Source organism: Pseudopipra pipra, chromosome 8 (genome assembly GCF_036250125.1).
Source record: "Pseudopipra pipra isolate bDixPip1 chromosome 8, bDixPip1.hap1, whole genome shotgun sequence".
NCBI lineage: Eukaryota > Metazoa > Chordata > Aves > Passeriformes > Pipridae > Pseudopipra > Pseudopipra pipra.
In genome coordinates, this window is record NC_087556.1 from 20,497,770 (window position 1) to 20,517,218 (window position 19,449).

Sequence of the window (19,449 nt, forward strand, 5' to 3'; positions counted from 1 at the left end):
GCAAAGTTAGCACCTGAAACTGTTTGGGGTGTCCTACATAAAAGCATCTCAATTTTCCAGGGTTTTGTACAGTCTTTTGACTCAACATCAGATAGCAATGTTTTAACAGATCAGTTTTTATTTAAGAACCTAAATACAGATTCAGATGTGTAAATCCAGACACACGGCTTTGAAATAATCACAGAAATAAAACCACAAACATTTAAGAGCAGGTTTATGAACATGTATGAAATCATGAGGGGGGGGAAAGTTTTAGCAGTGAAGATAAATCTGAGATTAACTTGTCTATGTAAGATTGTATTATAGAGTCTCAAACTATGAGACATTTTCACTTTGATCTAATTATCTCACTATTCTTAATAAATATCTCAAGTCTGATTGGAAACTGGGGATGAACAAATGCATGGGAGATGTCTACTGACTATGACAGTAAAGGGTGATGGTGGCCATGGGAAAAAGTTAATATATGTCCGCTACATGCCTTTGGAATGGATTTCAAATGCCCATCACCCCTCTGTGGTTTTTCCATCCCTCTGGAATGAGATTTTTTGCTGGGGTACAGGTGTAGCTTACATGGAGGCAGAGTGAACTCTCTCTGTGGGATGGCTGTGTGTGTGAGAAGCATGAAATTACTTATCCCTCTGAAACAAGGCAATGGGGTCCCTCACACTGACCAAGTCCTGCACAGGGGGCAACAGTTTCCAGGGATAGCTCTGTCTTGCAATCCAATTGCAAAATAGCCGGCACCTGGCAATTCTTGGGGCTGATCCCAGGGGCAGCCTGAGTCAGAGAAGTCGCAAGTCTTTTCTCCACAGGCACCTCACTGCTGTCCTCTCCCTGAAGGCTTACGGCATGGGGAATGGGCTGCACCCAGGCGGTGACAGCAGCAGGAGGTACTGACAAGGAGGCAGCTCCTTCCTTCTGGCAGGTGGTGTCATGATGATAGGAAACCAGCTCATTGCTGAAGTTGACCCTCTCCACAGTGGATTTGGGTGTGCCACAGCAGAAGCACCAGCAGCCCAAGAGGCTGCTGAAAGCCCTCCTGAAATCTGCATTGAAAGCATAGATCACTGGATTCAATGAAGAGTTGGCCCAGCCAAGCCACATGAAGATGTTGAAGGTGGTTTGGCTAACACAGGATGACTGTCCCTCATGGTCTTTCTCGAGCATGGGCTGACAGAAAGGCAGCAGACAGTTGAGCAGGAAGAAGGGCAGCCAGCAGCAAACAAAGACTCCCATTATGATAGAGAGAGTCTGCAGCACCTTTGTCTCCTTGTGCAAGGAATTCCGCAAAGAGGAGGTGGGCTCCTTGCTGTGAGCTGGCCACTGCCCCCCTGCTCTCTCAAGGGTGGAGATACGGCGGATCTGGGCCTGGGCAATTCGGTAGATCCTGGTATAGGTGATGATCATTATGGCCACGGGGATGTAGAAGCTAATAAGGGAGGAGGTAATGGCGTAAGTGCGATTCAATCTGACATCACATCCGGGTGTCCCAGGCAGCCGGTAACCGGGATATCCTCTGTCCTTGGCTTTATGCCAGTGCAGCTGCACTGGGATGAAGGAGATGAGGATGGAGAGGGTCCAGGCCATGGCTATCATGGCACAGGCAAGGCGCTGTGTCATCTTGCGCTCATAGCGAAAGGGGCTGGCGATGGCCCAGTAGCGGTCTAGGCTGATGATGCAGAGGTGGAGGATGGAGGCAGTGGAGCACATGATGTCAAAAGCCACCCAGGTATCACAAAAGCGACTGCCGAAGAGCCAGGAGCCTCCAGTCACCTCAGTGATCGCCTTCCAGGGCATCACCAGGAGGGCTACGCAGAGGTCCGAGATGGCCAGTGACAGCACGAACCAGTTGGTGACCTTGGCACGCAGGTGACGGAAGCGCAGGACAGCCAGGCACACCAGAGCATTGCCCACCAGCGTGCTCAGCACCAGGGAGCCCAGCAGGCACCCGGTGAGGGCCCGCAGCACCCGCGGGCCGTCCCCTGCCGCCGAGCCCCCCATCAGGGGCTCTCCCCCGGCCGCCCCCTCTCTGCCTGCGGGGTAGCGCCGGCACTGCTACCCCGGAGAAAGGGCCGGCCTCGCTGCCCTGGGACCCCCGGCCGCTCTTGCCAGCGGGACGCCGCCCGAGGGACCGGCTGTGTGAGCGGCCTCCCGCAGGGGCATCTCCGCCCGCCGCCCCCGCCCGCCTCGGTGTCCCCCGCGGCGGGTCGGGCTGTCCCGGGGGTACTCACCGCTCTGACTGCCGGGGCCGCCCGTGTGTCGCCTCCTCGCCGCCGCTGCTCCCGAGGCACGGAGGGAGGGAGGAAGGGATGGAGGGGCTGTCCCGCAGCGGGACCGCGTGGCGGCGGCCCCTCGACGGCGGAGCGGAGCGGGGGGACCGGGGACCGCAGCGCCGGGACGGAGCAGCGGCAGCTCCGGGTGCCGCCCGCAGGCGAGATGCGGCCCCCGCGACGCCGGAGGGAGCGGGGCGCCGACCGGGAATGACGGGGAAGGTCCTGGGATCGAGTGCCCTTCCGAACCGCACGGAGGGAGGTTTCCCCACAGAATTGTCCTGGGAAGAGTCCTTTTCCAGTTCTCAATGTGTACTTGCCAAAGTGTCAGGGGCGAGGGAGGACCTGGCTCTTTCTAAGTGTCTCCTTTTGGAGACCGCGACGGCATTTCAGGTTTGTTAAAGAGCAGGATAGCACTTTGCGTCGGGTTGTGTACACTGAGAATGCCATCTAGGTAACAGAACCTGTGTTTTCAGCAAAACAGCATCGCGCTATTTATTTTTTGTTTTGAAATATTATATAAAGAATCCAAAAGCACAGAAACCTAAGATCAGTTTGAATCTGCATTTTGTCAGAAAGTTGTTCGTGCATTTCCTCAGACACGATATCCAAAAGCCGCCTCTATTTTTTCAGCCAAAGGTATTTTCTGATGTATTTTAACAGATCTTTCATTTGCTGTTATGATAATACGCACGTTGTCTTAGAAATATCTTTCATATATTTACATCCTGCTTTCAATAAAGTACCCTAATGCAAATAGAGTATAATCCTTTATTTTAAAAGAATTTATATGGTAATCCTGTCATGAGAAAAAGAAAAAAAGAGATTGGGATGTGAATAGAAATTATCAATTAATATAATTAATTAATATGGGAAATAGGTATTTATTTTTAAATGAGGTATTTTTTATTTTCTCTTTGTCTCTTTATTAAAACTACTCCAGTCACTAGTGCCAATACAAATAATTTTCAAGCCAATAAGTGTCTGATTTCCATTTACTGGTCTGTTATTCTTGGTAATTAGAACACAGAGTGGAAATTTTTTAAACAAATTTTGAACGGCAAAGCTGGCAACTTTGCCTGTAAAAAATCAGCACATTTAAGCTAAACTAGCTGGATTGTACCAGTCATAACAGAGTGTTAACATTTGGTTATGTTTTTAAGATTCTAATTTCTTTGTGCCTTTGAGACCACAGCCTCCATAATGTAGCCCACTGTTTTATTCCTGCTATAACATTGAAAATTGGAATACATTTCTAGTTAGTGTGTTTCTAAGATGAACTCATAATTCAAACAATTGATCTAGAATCTTCTCTAATGAAATATGTACTTTTTTAAACAGCAGTAGCTGTAAAAATAACATAGGTTCTAAGATAAGAGCCAGCTCCACATCTTGTCTTATTTGGAACCAACTGTAATTCTACGTAGATGGATTTTGCCAATATCTGCAAACCACAGTAGGTCTCTGATGTTCATTCCAATACTAAGGACTAAATCTTAGTTTGTAAGAATTATCTACACACTTGCTAATTTGATTTAAAACATTTACTTTTATTTAACAATCAATGTAATATCCCTGAAGAACAGAATATATTTGTGAAGGATTTTAAATGGGACAGTAAATGGACCTAAGGCATTGCAGCACTGGAAAGGAAAGAGCTATGCTTCTGCATATTCAGCAGATAGTAGTGCTGCAGGGCTCTGTAGTGGAAGGTAGCTAGCATTATCCATGTTAAAGCAACTGTTTGCAGTGTCTCTGTGTATTTCCAGTTCCTAGGATATCATTATGCTCTACTAATATCTCTGGCTCCTCTTTAGTGTGCATTATAAGGGAAAGTGTATGTATTGATGCTATTCTGTGCATGTCTGCGAGTGTCCTACCTCAAAATTTTGTGTCTGTTGTCTGAAGTAAAATCTCACTTAGAGGTAGATATCTTAAGAAATTAATTTCCTATAGTTGTAATTAAAGTTGGCATCTGGGTAGAAGCCAGAACCCCTACTAATAACCTCATTGATAGGAAGGCTGCAGTGTAGACTCAACCCTTACTAAACACAAGAGAATCTGCACAGAGGGAGACATTATGAAGGCTCTTACCACAAAGAAAACACCAACAGACACATTCTTCTTAGATACCAGAGAATCCAAGTGGAAAATGCAAATTCTGAGGAAACTATAGAGTGAGTCAGTGGCAAAGACAGGAATAGAAGCATTGCCCTGCTTTTATTCCTATATTGGGCATGATGGAGTGAAGTGTAAGCTTATAGGAGAGGGAGAAAAAAGACACAGGGGAAAACACAACACTGTGTGAAAATTAGTGTATGCAGTAAGTTGAAAATGCTGTAAACTTTGATTTTAAGGTCTGTAGCTATTTCTTAAATTTATCTTACTCAGGATAGAACAGGAAGGTTCTGAGCAAAATAATGGAAGAAAATACTGATGGAATGGATAAAACTGTCTCTTTTGACTCCAGAAGATTTGCAAGCTTGTTCCATCTGCGAAAAAAATAAACTTGTCCAGAGAATATACATAAAACATATTGCAATATATGTAGTATCTTGATACTGTATGGGTTTTTTAAAATGCAGTCACTTGTATTTAAAATCTCTCTCTCTCCAAGAAGAGAAAAAAGAGATTTATATAAGAAACCAAAATCAGTTTACTTCTCCCTCCCCTTTCCTTCTCCTTGTCTTACTTCTCCCTTGTAAAATTATCTTATCCTTGACTAAGTGTTCACATGTCTCTAGCACATATTATGATCAAGAGGAGATCTGATTCAGAAATTAAAATTAAGCCTTTAGTGGTTTACTCTGATTATGTCTAGGTCTCTGGTGTACTGGCTGGACCACTGAAGCAGTTTAAAACGGAGTGCTCAGCAGGATGAGATATTTCAACGCAAGCATGAAGGAGCCTCCTGGAAGAGCACTGCAGTTCTCAGGTCCTGTGAATGAGCCTCCAGCAGGTAAAGAACAGGGTTTGCTCTGCACCTCTGGGCTGCGTGCAGGCCAAGGCCAGGTCTTGCTGATGTTACGTGGTCTCATAAAGACTGAAGATTGCAGCCACATTTGTCCAGTGTCAATCACTGCTGCTTTGTCAAATGAATGTAATACCAACAGTGGTTACTTAAATAGTTAATCTTATTTTGAGATCTTGTCCAATTTGGGGAGGATTATTATAATCAACTTCATGAAGTGGTGTCAATTTTTCAAATGTGATCACACTGTGTAAAGATGTATTGAGGTACTGGTGAAATGAGGTTCTGGATTAGTTGTCTTCCTTGCAGTCTAAAAAACATTGATAGCATGTGAATTATACTAAACTGGGTTTTGTGATTAGCTTTACAGGGACTTTACAGTCCCTTTAGGGACTGGTTTTAAAGTCTTGGAAGAAAATGTCATTGAAGACAATAATGTTACATCTGAAACCAGTATGATTATCTGTCTATCCATCTATTCATCTCTACGTAGGTAAAGAATCTGTCTGATTTTGTATGTATAGGAGTGTGTGTACACTTACAGTCTTGGTTTTATATATTATATTCATGCTTTCAAGGCCATATGAGTTTTGTGAACTTGATCCTATACTGAGACTGCTGAACTATTTGTATAGTGAATCCAGCATTTACTCTTGAAAATAAATGAGTTTTGATTACAGAAATATGAATTAGCTGTACAAGTGAACTGGAAGTTTATGAATAATTGTTTCAGAAACTGTGTAGAGAAGTTGAAGAAAGAATAACTAAATCAACAGCTAAGTATTAAGATGTTTAGTCTGCTCAGACTTAAAAGAAATAATTTGAATTTGTATCATCCAGTACAGAGTCCACCATAGCTCTTCACATATTTTAAAGTTAATATGGTTCTTTCAGAGATTTCTCTATAAGTTGTTCAACAAATCAGCTCTTGAGTTTGAAACATCTTTAAGTAAGGAAGAATAAAAAATTGTAATATCAAAGTAAATTATTTTTCTGGGAAAAGTGCCTGGCATCTTTCCCAGATAGAAAGGCCAAAGATATCAAATTCACTTTTAGGAAATGCCCTCCAAGCATCACTCTATGATGGCTTATGAATACTAGTCTGTAGGGATGCTGTGACACTTTCATATGATCTAATTTGGAGAGACCCTATTCGCAGTTGGGAATTCCTATCTAAGTACCTTAGGAGAACAATCACTACAGGTAAATGGCTTGTCACTGACACTTGCTGGTATCACAATACAATGGGTACTTAGCAGTGAAGATGCCACCTTTTGTGTGTCTGGACCACTAAGCAGCTAAACTGATTTCCTTGAGAGAGAAAGGGAAGGTGCACTGTTTCGACCCTTCAGGTCTCACACAAGAGCTGCATGTTTTTGCTAGCAGTCTAACCACTTCATTTATAAGTGCTTTCAGAGTTCTTGGGTATGCCACCTGTACATGATGACTCTTACGCTTTTAAAATTATATGGTTGCTCTGATTTATGTTATAGATACTCTTCAGTTTGAAAGGATGTTCTATTTTCATTACTGAAAATATCAGATCAAGTGTAGCCGTCATGTCCTCCAGTTTAGAACTGAAGTAGAGAAGATAACATTCCCCATCGAAGGACTGATGGAATCGTCTTTGATTATTCCTTATAACCTCTAGTGATAGAGGAAATGCACAGATCCATTTAGAGCCATACTATCTCTTCTAACTGTTTTTTTATTCTTTGTCTGCTGTAGTCTACTATTCCTGAGGCTGTTTTCAGTGTTTGGTTTTGGAGCTGGATCTCAGAATTCAAACAGACTGCACTTTGGCTTAGCTTTGAGTGGACATCAATCATTTAGCCATCTTGGGTGTTTTTGGCAAATTGCTTTCTTTTGTCATGTTGTTATTCCTTCTACTATTCTCCAGAACTAGCATAAGCAAGCCTCTTGGTTTTTCCCTTCTGGTGTTCTCTTATCAGCTCCCTTGGCTCAGTCCTAGCTTGCAGCTTCCAGCAAAGCTGGTTTGGACCTTCCTGGGAGAATGCCAATGACTGAACACTAGTATTTTTCGCCTTCAAAGTGGGTACCCTTCCCAACTGAGGCAGGTGTGAAATGCCCATTGTGACACTTAGGTACAGTCCAAAACCCAGAAGGTAAAACCAGAAGCTTTAGTGGCCAGGCAGCCCTGTGACAGTGCTCTTGGCTCTTCTGATCCTGAGCACCATCCTCTTGCAGACATGGAGCACCTCTGCAAGGCAAAGCAGCACACATCTAGCTGTAGTGATGGTGGGGTTGAGTTAGCTCCTGACACTGCCCAGCCGAAAGATGGTTTTAGTGCAGTCTTTGTTCTCTTCTGTATGAGTTGTACTTTCGAGTTGCACTTTACTGAACAAAGCAACATGTCCAGCTGCTTGGGTATTTTATGACAGTGGCTACCATTTTCCAGGGTGGCAGGGCATGGTAAAGAGCTTTCTGATTTTACTATTTAAACAGAAATGCAAAGTAACTATGTTAACTAGTGTTTAATCTAGATTAAAGTAATAAAGATAATAATAATAATACTGTGAAAAGCAGTCTATAATAAAGTGTGAACCATTTTAAAATGCTACCTCTGTATACTTCAAGATACAAATGGCTCATTGACTTTTTTTGCATTTATAAAACTAGCTTAAAAATTAAGATTAAAAAATGCAATCCACCACATGTTTCCAATAGAGGGCACACACAGCACTTTGCAGAATGAAAGATTTTAGAAATTTGCTCTTACTAACTGATGTGGCAGAACTATTGTCAGATCAAACTCAGATTCCTGTGGAAATTATATACTAATTTGTCTCCACTTATGACAATACATTTCCAACATAGTAGATAAATTATTTCTTTGGTTTGCTTCAGAGTATGCAAATTTTAATTATTCAGAAAATCAATAAGAGTTTTCCTTACTTTTTTTGCCCATGCACCGACAAGGTGTAAACAGTTTTTTGAGAGATGATTTGTGGTATTTTTGTGGGACAGACTGCAAATGGATTTTCTATCTATATGGGACAGTGCTCAGCTCTCAGAATTAAGAAGTCAATTTACTCTCTAATCAAAATTATTGGACTTTCATGAATTTCAGACAGCCACAGCATTGCTTTTTGTTTTGTTTTGTGCTCTCTTATCTCAGAGATTTAGTGAAACAGGGCCTGTCAGTAAGCTGGAAAGATGTGATACTTGATAGCCACTGAATTTCAGGGTTTCACAAGGACCATTTCAGTCTCTCATCTTGTCAAAAGTCTCTATGCTGCCACTATCACAGCTGGCTGTACTGCATGGTCAGACAGCACAGGCACGGTGCACAATTGTTTTTGTCCTGAAGACAAGACCTAGCCACTGCCACCAGTAACTTTTGGTGCTTCAAAAACATGTGTTTGAGGACTAACAACGGTTCAGTATCCAAAATATGAGCACAGGCAGAGGTGATGCCAGGAGGCAGATAAAAGCCTTTTGAAGGCTTCACAGCCCCATATCCATTCTTCTTTCTTTGAAGTTCCCACATCCCTACAGTCTATCCAAAATGTATTTTAGAACAATCTTTGGATTCTTCTCAAACACTCATTTGACAGCACAAACTTCCTATTACCTAAGCTAGGTTATTAACCTATACTGGCAAGCAGTGGCAAGCCTAATTTACACACTTAGTGCAAGCTCATGGCTGGACTACAGCATCTAAACTAATGGAGTACTGATGTTCCAGGACACTTACAGACGTAGGCACAACAGATAAGGTCCCACAGTCTACATTGACTACTTTGAAAATTGATTTAGATTCAAGTTCTTGTTCTTAATCTTCAAGGTTTCCCCAGACTTCATGCTGATAAAAGCCACACAAAATATTCACAGTTAAGATTACAGTTAATAACTACTTGGAAATTATCCCTGGTCAGAAAAAAATCCATCCTGCAGGAGTTGTTTGATTGCAATCTTTGCCCTGGAAGATCCAACACCTCACACACCTTACTACCCAGTGCTCCATGTTCCTTCTCTAGCAAAAGCTGAGCAAATTTGTGTTTGAATATGAAACAACTAAACAAAAGTCCTTGTCTGCAGTATGTGCTTCTTTCCCTGTGGTAGAACAAGAGAAATATTAGTTGCATTGGTTATATCTTCATTGCATGATAGGTACTTTCCATGAGACACTACTATTTAGATTTGGGACAGGTCCCTTTCCATCTTTCCTTGACTTTCCATCTACGGAAATAATTGCATGGAGAAGTGGAGGTACGATGTATGATTGGCTCTAAGACTGAATCAGGATAAGTTATACCACTGGAAATGAAAAATAAGAAGTGTTTCACTGTCCCACAGTTCAGACACAGCCATCGTCTAATGGCTGCATTTACAGCCATTACGTGATGCAGTGTTGGATTGGGACACTGCAGTGATAAGCAGAGCATAAAAAATTGTATGGAATAACTCATCAAGACAAGCTTTCAGCGCTGTCTGGAAAATAGTTCGGGACGTGTAGGATGCAACACTACATAATTAGAAGGCGATATTTCTGAATAGTAAATATACGCCTCTTCTTTTTTTTTTCCCTCTCATCTTCCTCATTCCCATCTATCCATGCAAATACTGATGAATATTGCATGTTGGTTTTTACAAACAGACAAACATTTCTTAGCAAACATACTTAAAAAATGGCCTTAATAAACAGTACGCTTTCAAAGTTTCTCCCCTTTTGCACTGCCTGTGATTTAGTCCCAGTCCTACTGGCTGTGCTTGACTGCAGCATTTCCCAAGGGACTATCTGCCAGTTTAGTGCAGCTTAAACACACAGCAGTAAAGTGAACCTTACCCTTTCCGACCACTCCCTGTTATTATTCCATTTGCCCAAGACAAGGGAGACCTGTTTTTCTAAGGATAAACTCTTGTTTGCTATTATTTAGGACTTGGTTCAGCATTCACAAGTAATGCTTTGTAAGCTGAGGTAGACAACTCTTGTTTCCAGCTATTTATTCCTGTATCTGCATCATCCAACTTCATGTGCCATGAAACAACAGAACTGCTAGGACAGTAATGTAACATGGCAAAAAAAATTAGGCTATTTTTGATCCATGGGTAAGGTCAGTTCACACCAACATTGTCACTGAAAACTCTTCACTTGTTTGCTCTTCGCTCACCCTGTGACAATTTCTTCAACTTTCAGTGAAAGGTTTGAAAGCTTCTATGTTGGTCATATCTCAAGAAAATATAATAAAATCCAAATAAAAGTTTTCATCTGCAAATAGTCCTAAGCCAAACTGACTTCTCACTGAATTCAGGAGGAAACACTCTTTCAAGTTTCATCTCTTTTTCTTAGTGGACTTCTCTTGTCACTGAATTTATCAGAAAGAATTCCAGAGCACCTAGAACCCAATGCTCAGCCTTGGCAACGTTTTAGAGCCATGCTGTATGTTTATACATAGCACCTGTAGGTTCAAGTCAGATTTAAATCAGATCAACTAGATTACTCCTAAATATTTAATATGACCTTAGCTTATAGAATCATAGAATCATAGAATCGATTGGGTTGGAAAAGACCTCCGAGATCATCGAATATAACCCTACCTGTTGGACTGCCTTTATCTCAACACATGAGTTTTCTCACTTTTTCACTCTCCCATCCCACTGGAAGAGTGAGCAAGTGGCTCTGTGGGCTTTAGCTGCTGGCTGGGGTTAAACCACAGCATTCCTATAGGTGGAAATCAATGCAAATACAACGAACCAAGTGGTCTTATTTTGTGCAAAACAACATGCACAATCCCTCTGGAATCCCTGGCATAATTTCCTACTATCCCCGCTGCGCTGACTGAAATCAGCTCACCATAAGCCAATCCTGTGTTATAATCTCAGTGCCAGCCTTCATTTTGCTCAGCTTGTTTAACATCTGGTACTGTTTTGCAGGTTCTGCATTAATTAAATCATAGAAGTCTATTACAGTGACACTGTCATACAGCATCCCAGGTAAATAACGAACAGTTTGTTGAAAATGAGTGCAAACACTATGGCTTTGAGTGTTTCCGTAAACCTAAAATCCTCACTAGTAAAGGCAGAGACCCTCTTTAGCACTCAAGAAGTATGTTCACTCAGCAGGTACAATGATCAGCCTCCACGTGCCTCCGGATCACAGTGGAGAACAAAAAGCCTACCATCTTAGTTACAGCAAAAATCTTAATTAAAAAGCTTCAGCTAACCAAAAAGCTTAATTAGTTTCATCTTTGTCAATGGTTTCTTTTGTTCACAGTAGCCTACAAAGTGCTCCCAAGCAGTTCAGCTATCATATCCAAAGGAGAGGTAATCCTGGGAATATTCACTGGGCATTTTTGCAAGCAGCTGAGGCTAATGTTCCTTTATCTGGCACAGCTGTAGCTGCATGAGGCTACATGCCTGCTACCAAGATAGGCAAGACAATTCAAAACAAAATCAGATTTGTTTCTTCTCCACCCTCTGAGATCCTAAGTACTTGCCAGCTAGTCAAGTCAAAAGGGTGAGATCAGATTTGCTTGTTGCATGTACAACACCAGTGTTGCACATCTGACCTCCAAAGTATGCTTACAAGACGACAAGAAAAAAAGAAATCACAATTTTTTTACTTAAGCAAAGCCCAAAAGACTTTATATTGCAAAGTCCCAACAAGAACTCATAACAAGATGAAATGCATCAATTTTTTATTTAGGTGAAGATTACCAGTTTAAACCTTTCCAAAATGTTCACAATTTTTAAGAAAACCCAAAATATTAAAAGAGGTTGGCTGTTCCTTCCCCATGGTGGGTGAGGCCTCTATCTGGGCATGCTCCACTTGCCTGCCTTTAAAAGCAAGGCCCACCAGCGTGCTGGAGGATGCTTGAATGTGGGGCTTTGAAATGGATGACTTTTTTGGCCAAGGATTTCCAGGAGAATGGCACTTCCCTTGCTACCAGTTGTGAGTATTTACTGTTAGAATACAAAAATAGTCTGTTGGGTTGAGATGTTACTTTTGGTGCTTGCCTAGTATGAGCTGTAACCTACTGGACCAAGTTTGGGACCTGTGCTGTTACTGCTTCTTCGGGGACGTGAAGCCCCTTTGCCTTTTCTTTTGTGTGTGACTTGTGGCCTTGCTCCCTTCCTAGGCAGAGGGGACTGTAATACCTTGGTTTTCCTCTGAGGGATGTTGTGGGAAACACAGGTCATGGGACCTGCCTCTCTCTGTGTCCTCCATCCACTTCCCCAGCGATAACCTGAGGAGTTACAGCATCCTGTCACTGCTCAGGAGAGGATTCACCCCATGATTTCCAAGTGCCCATCCTATTTCTCTTTTCTCTCTGTCCCTTCTCCCCAAAGCTCAGTTTGGTCCTATCTCCTCCAAAAAGCGGTGCTGCCCCGCCCGCCCAGTCCTCCGCTGCCACCGGCTCTCGGCTGGGAGATGACACCCAGCCTGACCCCCGGCTCCACCGCGAGTGACCGGCGGGGAAACCGGTGCCGGGTGTACCCTGGACCCTCTGTCACCCTCCTCGGATCCGGCCCGCCCCGCTCCCGGATCCGGGATTGCCCTTCCCGGACACCCCGTACACCGACACCGCCTCCCCCGTCCCGCAGGCACAACGGGACCTCGCAACACCTTCGCTGCTCTTACAAGGCTCTTTATTACTGTGGTTTTGGGGGGCGTTTTTGGTTTGGTTGGGTTTGTTTTGGTTTGGTTTGTGGTTTTTTGTTTGTTTTTTTAAGGAAATAATGACAGATGTGACACTGTTGAACGCCCTGCAGGTCCTGTCCCGGTCCCGGTGCGGCCCCGCCGGGCAGGACGCTGGGCGGGCCGGGGGTGCCCGGGGCGGGGCGCGTCTCTGCCCTGCGTGTACCCGGCTACCGACCCGCGGGGCTCTGGGGCAGCCGGGGGGTCCCGTTTCATCCCAGCAGGAGCGGCGCTGGGGCAGCGAGGGAGGGAGGGATGAGGTCTCCGGGTTGCACTTTCCCGCGGCACGTCGGTGGGATGCGGTAGCTGCTGCGCGCCGCCAGCCTTTAGGTGCATTACGGTAGCGGCGGGGGCGCGGCAAGAGCCGGTCTGGGCGGCATCTCTATGGTTCCGGGTGCTGCCGCGCCGGGCGGCCGGGCGGGCGGGCGCTTCCTGCCCGTCTCTCTATGGTGACTTTCCGGGGGGAAGGGCCGGCGCCGCGCGCCTGCGTGTGCCGGACCCGCCCGCCCCCCGCCGAGGCCGTGCCCGACGCGCGGAGCGGCGCCGGCTGCCAGCGCTCGCGGCGCCGCCGGTGCGGAGGAAGGCGCGCGCCCCGGCCCCGGCCGCGCCCCCGGCGCCCCGCGGCGGCAAATGGTGGGGCCGGACGATGCCGGAGCTCCGGGCGGCGCAGCCGTGCTTCCCGCGGGCCGGCAGGAGGCGGCGGCGGAGGAGGCGGCGGAGGAGGAGGAGGAGGACGGGGAGCGGGATGGGAGCCGGGGCTCGAGCCGGCGGGGCGGAGGGCCGGGGCAGGAGCGGCTGCTGCAGCGGTACCTGGCGGCGCTCGGTCCCGCCGCGGCCGCGGGTGGGAAGGGCTGCCCGGAGAAGCCCGCGAACGGGGCCGCCTGCGCCGTGGGCCCCTGCGGGAGGATGACCAACGGGGACGTCGGTTTCCTGCTGCCGCCGCAGGAGCCGCCGCCGCCCCCCCGGGCAGGACGGGATGAGCCGGGGCCGGAGGAGGAGGAAGCGAAACTGCAGAACGGGGGCTTCCTCCCCTGCCCGCCCGGCCCGGCGGGCGGCGGCCCCGCGGGAACCGCCTTGGAGGAGCCGCTGCGGAGCTGCCGGCTGCGGGGCGAGGCGGAGCGGCGCGGGGAGGCGGCCGGCAGCCCCTCGCCGCCCCGCAGCCCCGGGGGTGACGCCGGCAGCCGCTCGCTGGCCGCCCCCGGCGTGCGGACCTGCCGGGACCGGCCGGAGCCCGCGGCGCTGCCCCCGGCGCCCCTCGGCTTCACGGACGTGAACCTGAACTCCCGCAACACGTACGAGGTGAGCCGCCGCCGCAGCGCCCCGGAGCACCTGCCCCACGGAGGAGGGACGGCGCCTGCAGCCCCGGCACCGCCGCCGCAGGAGCCGCCGGAGAGGGCCCGGCACCGGCTGGGCATCGCCGGCGCCGGCAGCAGCTTTGCCGAGTTCTTCACCAGGTAAAGGAGCCGGCGGCGGGGCCGGTCGGTGCCTCCGGCAGAGACCGGGGCAGGGGTCGGGGGATGCCCCGCGGGGCGCAGGCGGGCGGGTTCGGGTCTGTGCCGGACCGGCGGGGCTGTCTGAAGGAGCGTGTCTTGAGGGGAGAGTGTCTTACTGCGGGTCGCAGGAAGAGGTATTCCAACCTGAACGGACTCTTTTGCCAGCAAGCAGGCGCTTTTAGAGTAAGGCAAGGCTTTGCGTTGGACGTGACAGTAATACGGTAGAGGCGCTTTTACTGCTACGAACTACATGGACTTCAAACTGGAATTTGCTTCCTGTACCAGAGCATTTTACTGTCTGGATCATCACAGTGGTACTGATTAAACTGCTTGGGGAATAAGGTTAAAGTTGTTGGTATTGGAAACTACTTTCAAATCATCGTGGAAGTTGCAAAAGCTTTGCTACTTGGTGATGGTGTAGATACAGTTTACTTATTTATTTTAAAGTGTGTTGTGGAAAGCTTCAAAGACAAGGCTCAGATTAACTTCTCTTAAGTTTCTAGCACAAAATCAAAAACTACAGGACATCCGGCTAAGTTACCTGGGAGCTCTGTAGCATTGCTCATTCTTTAGCATATTACACAGGAGTTGTGGCTTGACTATAATAGTTTATAACATACTCTATATTACTTTTATTAGGTTTGAAGTGGGCAGTTTAATTTCCAACAGTATTTATTCTCCCAAACCCCAGGGTTATAGTTATTGTGCAACAGTCACTCTGAAAGCCCAGTAGGTCTCTAAATATCTTAAGAAAACAAAATAAGATTAAATCTATTAACTGAAGAAATGAGATAGGAGAGATTCGATCTCAAGGTGGGATCCCAAACTGAGAAATAGGCTACTTCTGCTGACCCTCAGGAAACAGGGAGATGGATTCCTGTCTGAGGACAGAGATAGTGATAAGTACAGTGTAAGTTTGGTGCATCTGCTTTGTGTCAAGGATAGATTGAGAGATGTCCCTCTATTCCTGCTATTTCCTATTAGTGTTCTTCCCTTCCATGTTATGTGAGCTGCACTTCCCTTTTGCCTCATTTCTCGAACATTTTGATCAATAACATTTGTACCTTTTTCTTTTTACCCCAGAGCAGTAGCTGATTGAAATTCTGGAGAATTTTCCTCTTAGGTACTGCAGTTTAACCCCAGCTGGCAACTAAGCATTATGCAGCTACTGGTTTTTCTAATAGCCATAATTATATGGAAATTGTTCTAAAAAGTGGACACTTCTTGCAGTTATTTAAAGAAAACGAGAGAAAGCAAGGGAGAAGTCCTACTGCCTTCAGTATGAAAGCTTCACTGTTGTAATTGCCATGACTGAACAGTTTGACTGATCAGACAGATCTGGGTTAGGAGGCTACTGTTTCCAGCTGCTTATTCCCAGCTCTTCAGTTATCAGACTGGCCTGCTTCATAGTTCTTTGAAATAATCCATGTTAATTGTCTGTCTTCATTTCACTGAACTGGAGGAGAAACCAATGAGGTGAGGTGGGGGAAAAAGTAAGCAGCTATCAACAGAAGCTTCTCACCCAAAGTCTGTGACAGGAAGAATGGCTGTGCCCATGAGATAGTAATTAATAATTATTCTAAGATCCCGGGAAAGTTTGCATCAGTGATTAAAGCCTTTCTTTCAGGTAAGTATTAGGTGTAATATTTGACCCTGGGATCTCAGTTGTATTTGTGCAAAATCATTAAGCCTCTCAAATCAATGCTAACTTTTAACTGAAAAATAATCAGTTTTGCTCTACTTCTTCTTTCTTTCAACATATGAAGTGGGATACCATGAGTAGATCAGGGGTATGTTGAGCAGAGTGCTGTGGCAAGGAAAACTGTATGACTATGGTCACTTGTCTCCACTGTACTGCTGTTATGTTCAGAGCATTAAGTGGCTTCTTGAAAGTCACCTGTCACTGCCTTGTACTCCTGTGTATGATTCTTAGTACAGCCATATGTAAGCATTGTTCTTATGGTTTGTGGTCTTACATAGACCTTACAAGGGCAATGCTTTGTTCTTGGGTTATTGGATCGCTTTTGGGTAGCCCCAGTGGATTGCTATTTGATACAGAATGGTTCAGTGAGCAGGAATGTTGTGTGGACAGTTGAATTAAAGCTGTGATGACTGGAATGATACCTCGACTATGCTCTATCCCCCAAAGCAGCCCATACACAGCAGAAGAGTTAACAAAAAAGGTCAAGCAGGAGTGAGTATTCCAGTGCTGAGATAAAGACCCAGTGATTCTGCACCTCTTTTAAAGATGAGTTCTACTTCATAGTTCTACAAGTATGTACCGGGTGCCTTTTCAGCTTGTATAGATATTGTTCCTTCCTGAATTATATATTTACTAGACAAATTTAGATATCTGGTAGCTGGCGAAGCTTTTTATTCCTGGATTCAAAGCTTACTGTTGACAACAGCAGTGATACTTGCTTGTTATAGTAGAGCACCATTTTCTCAAATAAGTGTTTTCCAGTATGCATCTAACAAGATTCACAAAGAACTTAATTCCTAACTGCTACTTCTTGTAGGTCTTTGTGATGTGCTGTGAGAAATAGGTGTAAGGGGTTGTAAGCATGTATGGCTTGTTGGCACACACATGCTTATAGAAACTGTCTTTAGTCTCATTCTCCCTTCCTCACCCAGAATGGTTGTGTTTATTGTCCAGAAGTTTTGAAAAATATTCGTTTGGAGAGATGATGGAAAGTTGAAGGGAGTCAGTATTTGTAGGAACAAAGAATTAAGAAATCACTGAAGCTCACATCTTTTTCTGCCTCGTTGTAAACACAGTCCTGTGGTTCCATAAGTAGGTAGTTCTTCAAAAGCTGCTAATCTTTTTGCCTCTACAAATGTCCTTGGTACAGACTGGAGGGTTGAAGAGAGGTTCACTTCCCAGAGTGTTGTTACATGTGTACATAGTAGCGTCTCTAGCTTAGTTTAGTTCAGTTTATTACTAAGTAGCACTTGCATCTTTTTGTGCTACATAGGCGTCTACCTGGTCTACAGGTGCATCCTATGAATGTTTAGTACCAGAATCAATGTTTTTCTTAGAGAAAAGTTCTGTGTACATAAGGCAACATGAAACTTCAGGGGATGTGCCGTGCATCTATGGAGAAAAAATATGTTTATCAGGCTTTTGGTCAAAAACAAGAGTCAAGTGGGAATGGGTTGTCCTAGTTGTGATGGATCTTCTAAACCTTCTATTCATGTAAAGATAAGAGAACAGATTGATGGGATCACTTCACAATGCTTAATTTATATTTTGCTATTGCCTGTGCCTATATCTTGGTCAGATCTTACTGACATCCCGAAAAAGCTTGTGTGTTCTATTTTTCATTTCGGGGTTGTTTTTATATTATCCAGATAAAACAAATAAACCCAAACAAATAAAAAAAGTCCAAATATACTGTCAATTTATTGGAAAAATGATTGGAGAGAAGATCTAAGGGAATACAACAAATCTTCCCCATGGAAATCCTTAGGGTACCCTTCACCCTTCTGTCTTTGTTAAACCCAGTTGTTTTTCCTTTCTCCAAGTAACCTTGTAACCTAAGTGAACAAGTGGATACATATAATTGATTTGAATTAAAGCTGACTGGAGAAAGTAGGCAAGAGCACCTGGACCCAAATCTGTGAGTAACTTCAAACAGTATTCTTTTTTTCCTGTGTTAGACACATGATTAACTTGATATAAACAAGAAATAGCATTCAAATTGTTGAATTGAGAAGCTCCTGTGTAGATTATTCTTTCACTGTTTGCTAAGAATGATTTATTTTATGAAGTTGCATTGACATGTTTCTGGCTTTCAGTCACATGAATAATAAATATAACGACAACTTAAGTAAATGTAGTCTCCAAAGTAAAGCAGACTCTAGCAGACATTGAAGATGAGTGCTCAGCATTATTTTTTTGACTCAATTTTTTTAATAACTGTGTGCATATAAAATTTTACCCAAATTATATAAAGCTTTTATTCATAAGAAGTTAAGGAAATATCTCTGGGCACCTAAAGTTTCTCTCACAAATGCAGATCCCACTGTAGGAAGTTAAATCTAAAGGACAGCACCTCTGTTTTTATTAGTGCACCAGTTCCAAGCAGTTCACAAAAATAAGCAAGTCCTCAAGATCTGTGAATTTCTCTGTTTGAGAAAGCTTCACTCTCAGGTCTCATGATGCATAGGTTTCAAAGAGTTTTGTGTTGTTGGAAAATATTAGCAATAGGTGCTTGACAACAGGTAAGATGCTGTGCACCCACAGAACCATTTTGCTTAGGATGTTTGTCTAGCAAACCAAAGTTAAATTTCAGGTGTGCAAGCAGAAAAGTGTAATGTTGATTTACCTCTCGATAGGTTTCAGGTTGCCATATTGCTCCAACTTCTGTCTCCAGCCAGTCTTCCCTCCCCACGCCCTCCCCCCCCAAAAAGCTGACTACATAGATGTCACTCTAAAGCCTTAGAGCCATGTGTATAATCTTCATCATTTTATAATACCTAAAGTATTATTAGCAATTTCTCTGCTCCCCTTGGTGGACAGTGTAATAGTCTACATTGGTACTTATATTTGCACTAAGAATTTTGTAACTCTATTAAGAGTTTTTGTGAAGTAAGTTCTCCTTAAACTAATGCTGTAGTTTTTTTGGGGGGGTTGTGTGTGGTTTTTTTCAAGCTAAACAGCTGAATTTGCTGTTTAGTGTGCAGCAAACTGTTGGAGTCAAAGCTTGTTTTGCTAAGGAGTGTTTTACAGAGGCATTTTAACTTAACCTGAAAGCATCTCTTCTCCCCCTCCCCCGTCTCTTCCCCTCACTTCATTTTGCAGAAGGCCTTTTCATTACTTGGTCTCTTCTGCTTATTTTGTGTCACAGGATTTCTTACAGACTCAATATATTGAGAGTAGCGTGACAAAGTGAATGGGACCTCTCTTCTGAATAGGCTATGACTAAAAGGACAGTGTTTTACATGGGAAATAACAACCAAAGGAGGTCACTTTAATCACAGCTGGCCTCTAAGAAAATGTTAGTTTTATGGTTTTGCCCTCATGGCTGTTCAATTATTCATTAGGCT

The 19,449-nt window shown here is 44.6% G+C and overlaps 2 protein-coding genes across 3 annotated transcripts in view; one reads left to right on the forward strand and one right to left on the reverse strand.

The window, feature by feature from the left end:
* Window positions 1-322: 322 nt before the first annotated feature.
* LOC135418451 (D(1)-like dopamine receptor) lies at window positions 323-2,450 on the reverse strand. Its single transcript, XM_064663851.1, has one exon. It carries the CDS (start codon window positions 2,002-2,004, stop codon window positions 634-636), a length of 1,371 nt encoding a protein of 456 aa, XP_064519921.1. The 5' UTR covers window positions 2,005-2,450; the 3' UTR covers window positions 323-633.
* A 10,998-nt stretch (window positions 2,451-13,448) lies between these two features.
* Window positions 13,449-19,449, forward strand: part of TBC1D12 (TBC1 domain family member 12) — a 43,984-nt gene continuing 37,983 nt past the window's right edge. The window contains exon 1 of one of the 2 annotated variants that reach the window (XM_064662894.1): window positions 13,449-14,361. In XM_064662894.1, the coding sequence (XP_064518964.1) occupies window positions 13,538-14,361 (824 nt within the window). In that variant the 5' untranslated portion in view covers window positions 13,449-13,537. The remainder of the gene's footprint in view (window positions 14,362-19,449) is intronic. The other variant, XM_064662895.1, reaches the window with a different exon arrangement.

Bases quoted from the DNA above. Each gene is read 5' to 3' on its own strand.
- LOC135418451 (XM_064663851.1), bottom strand. From the start codon at position 2,004: ATGGGGGGCTCGGCGGCAGGGGACGGCCCGCGGGTGCTGCGGGCCCTC.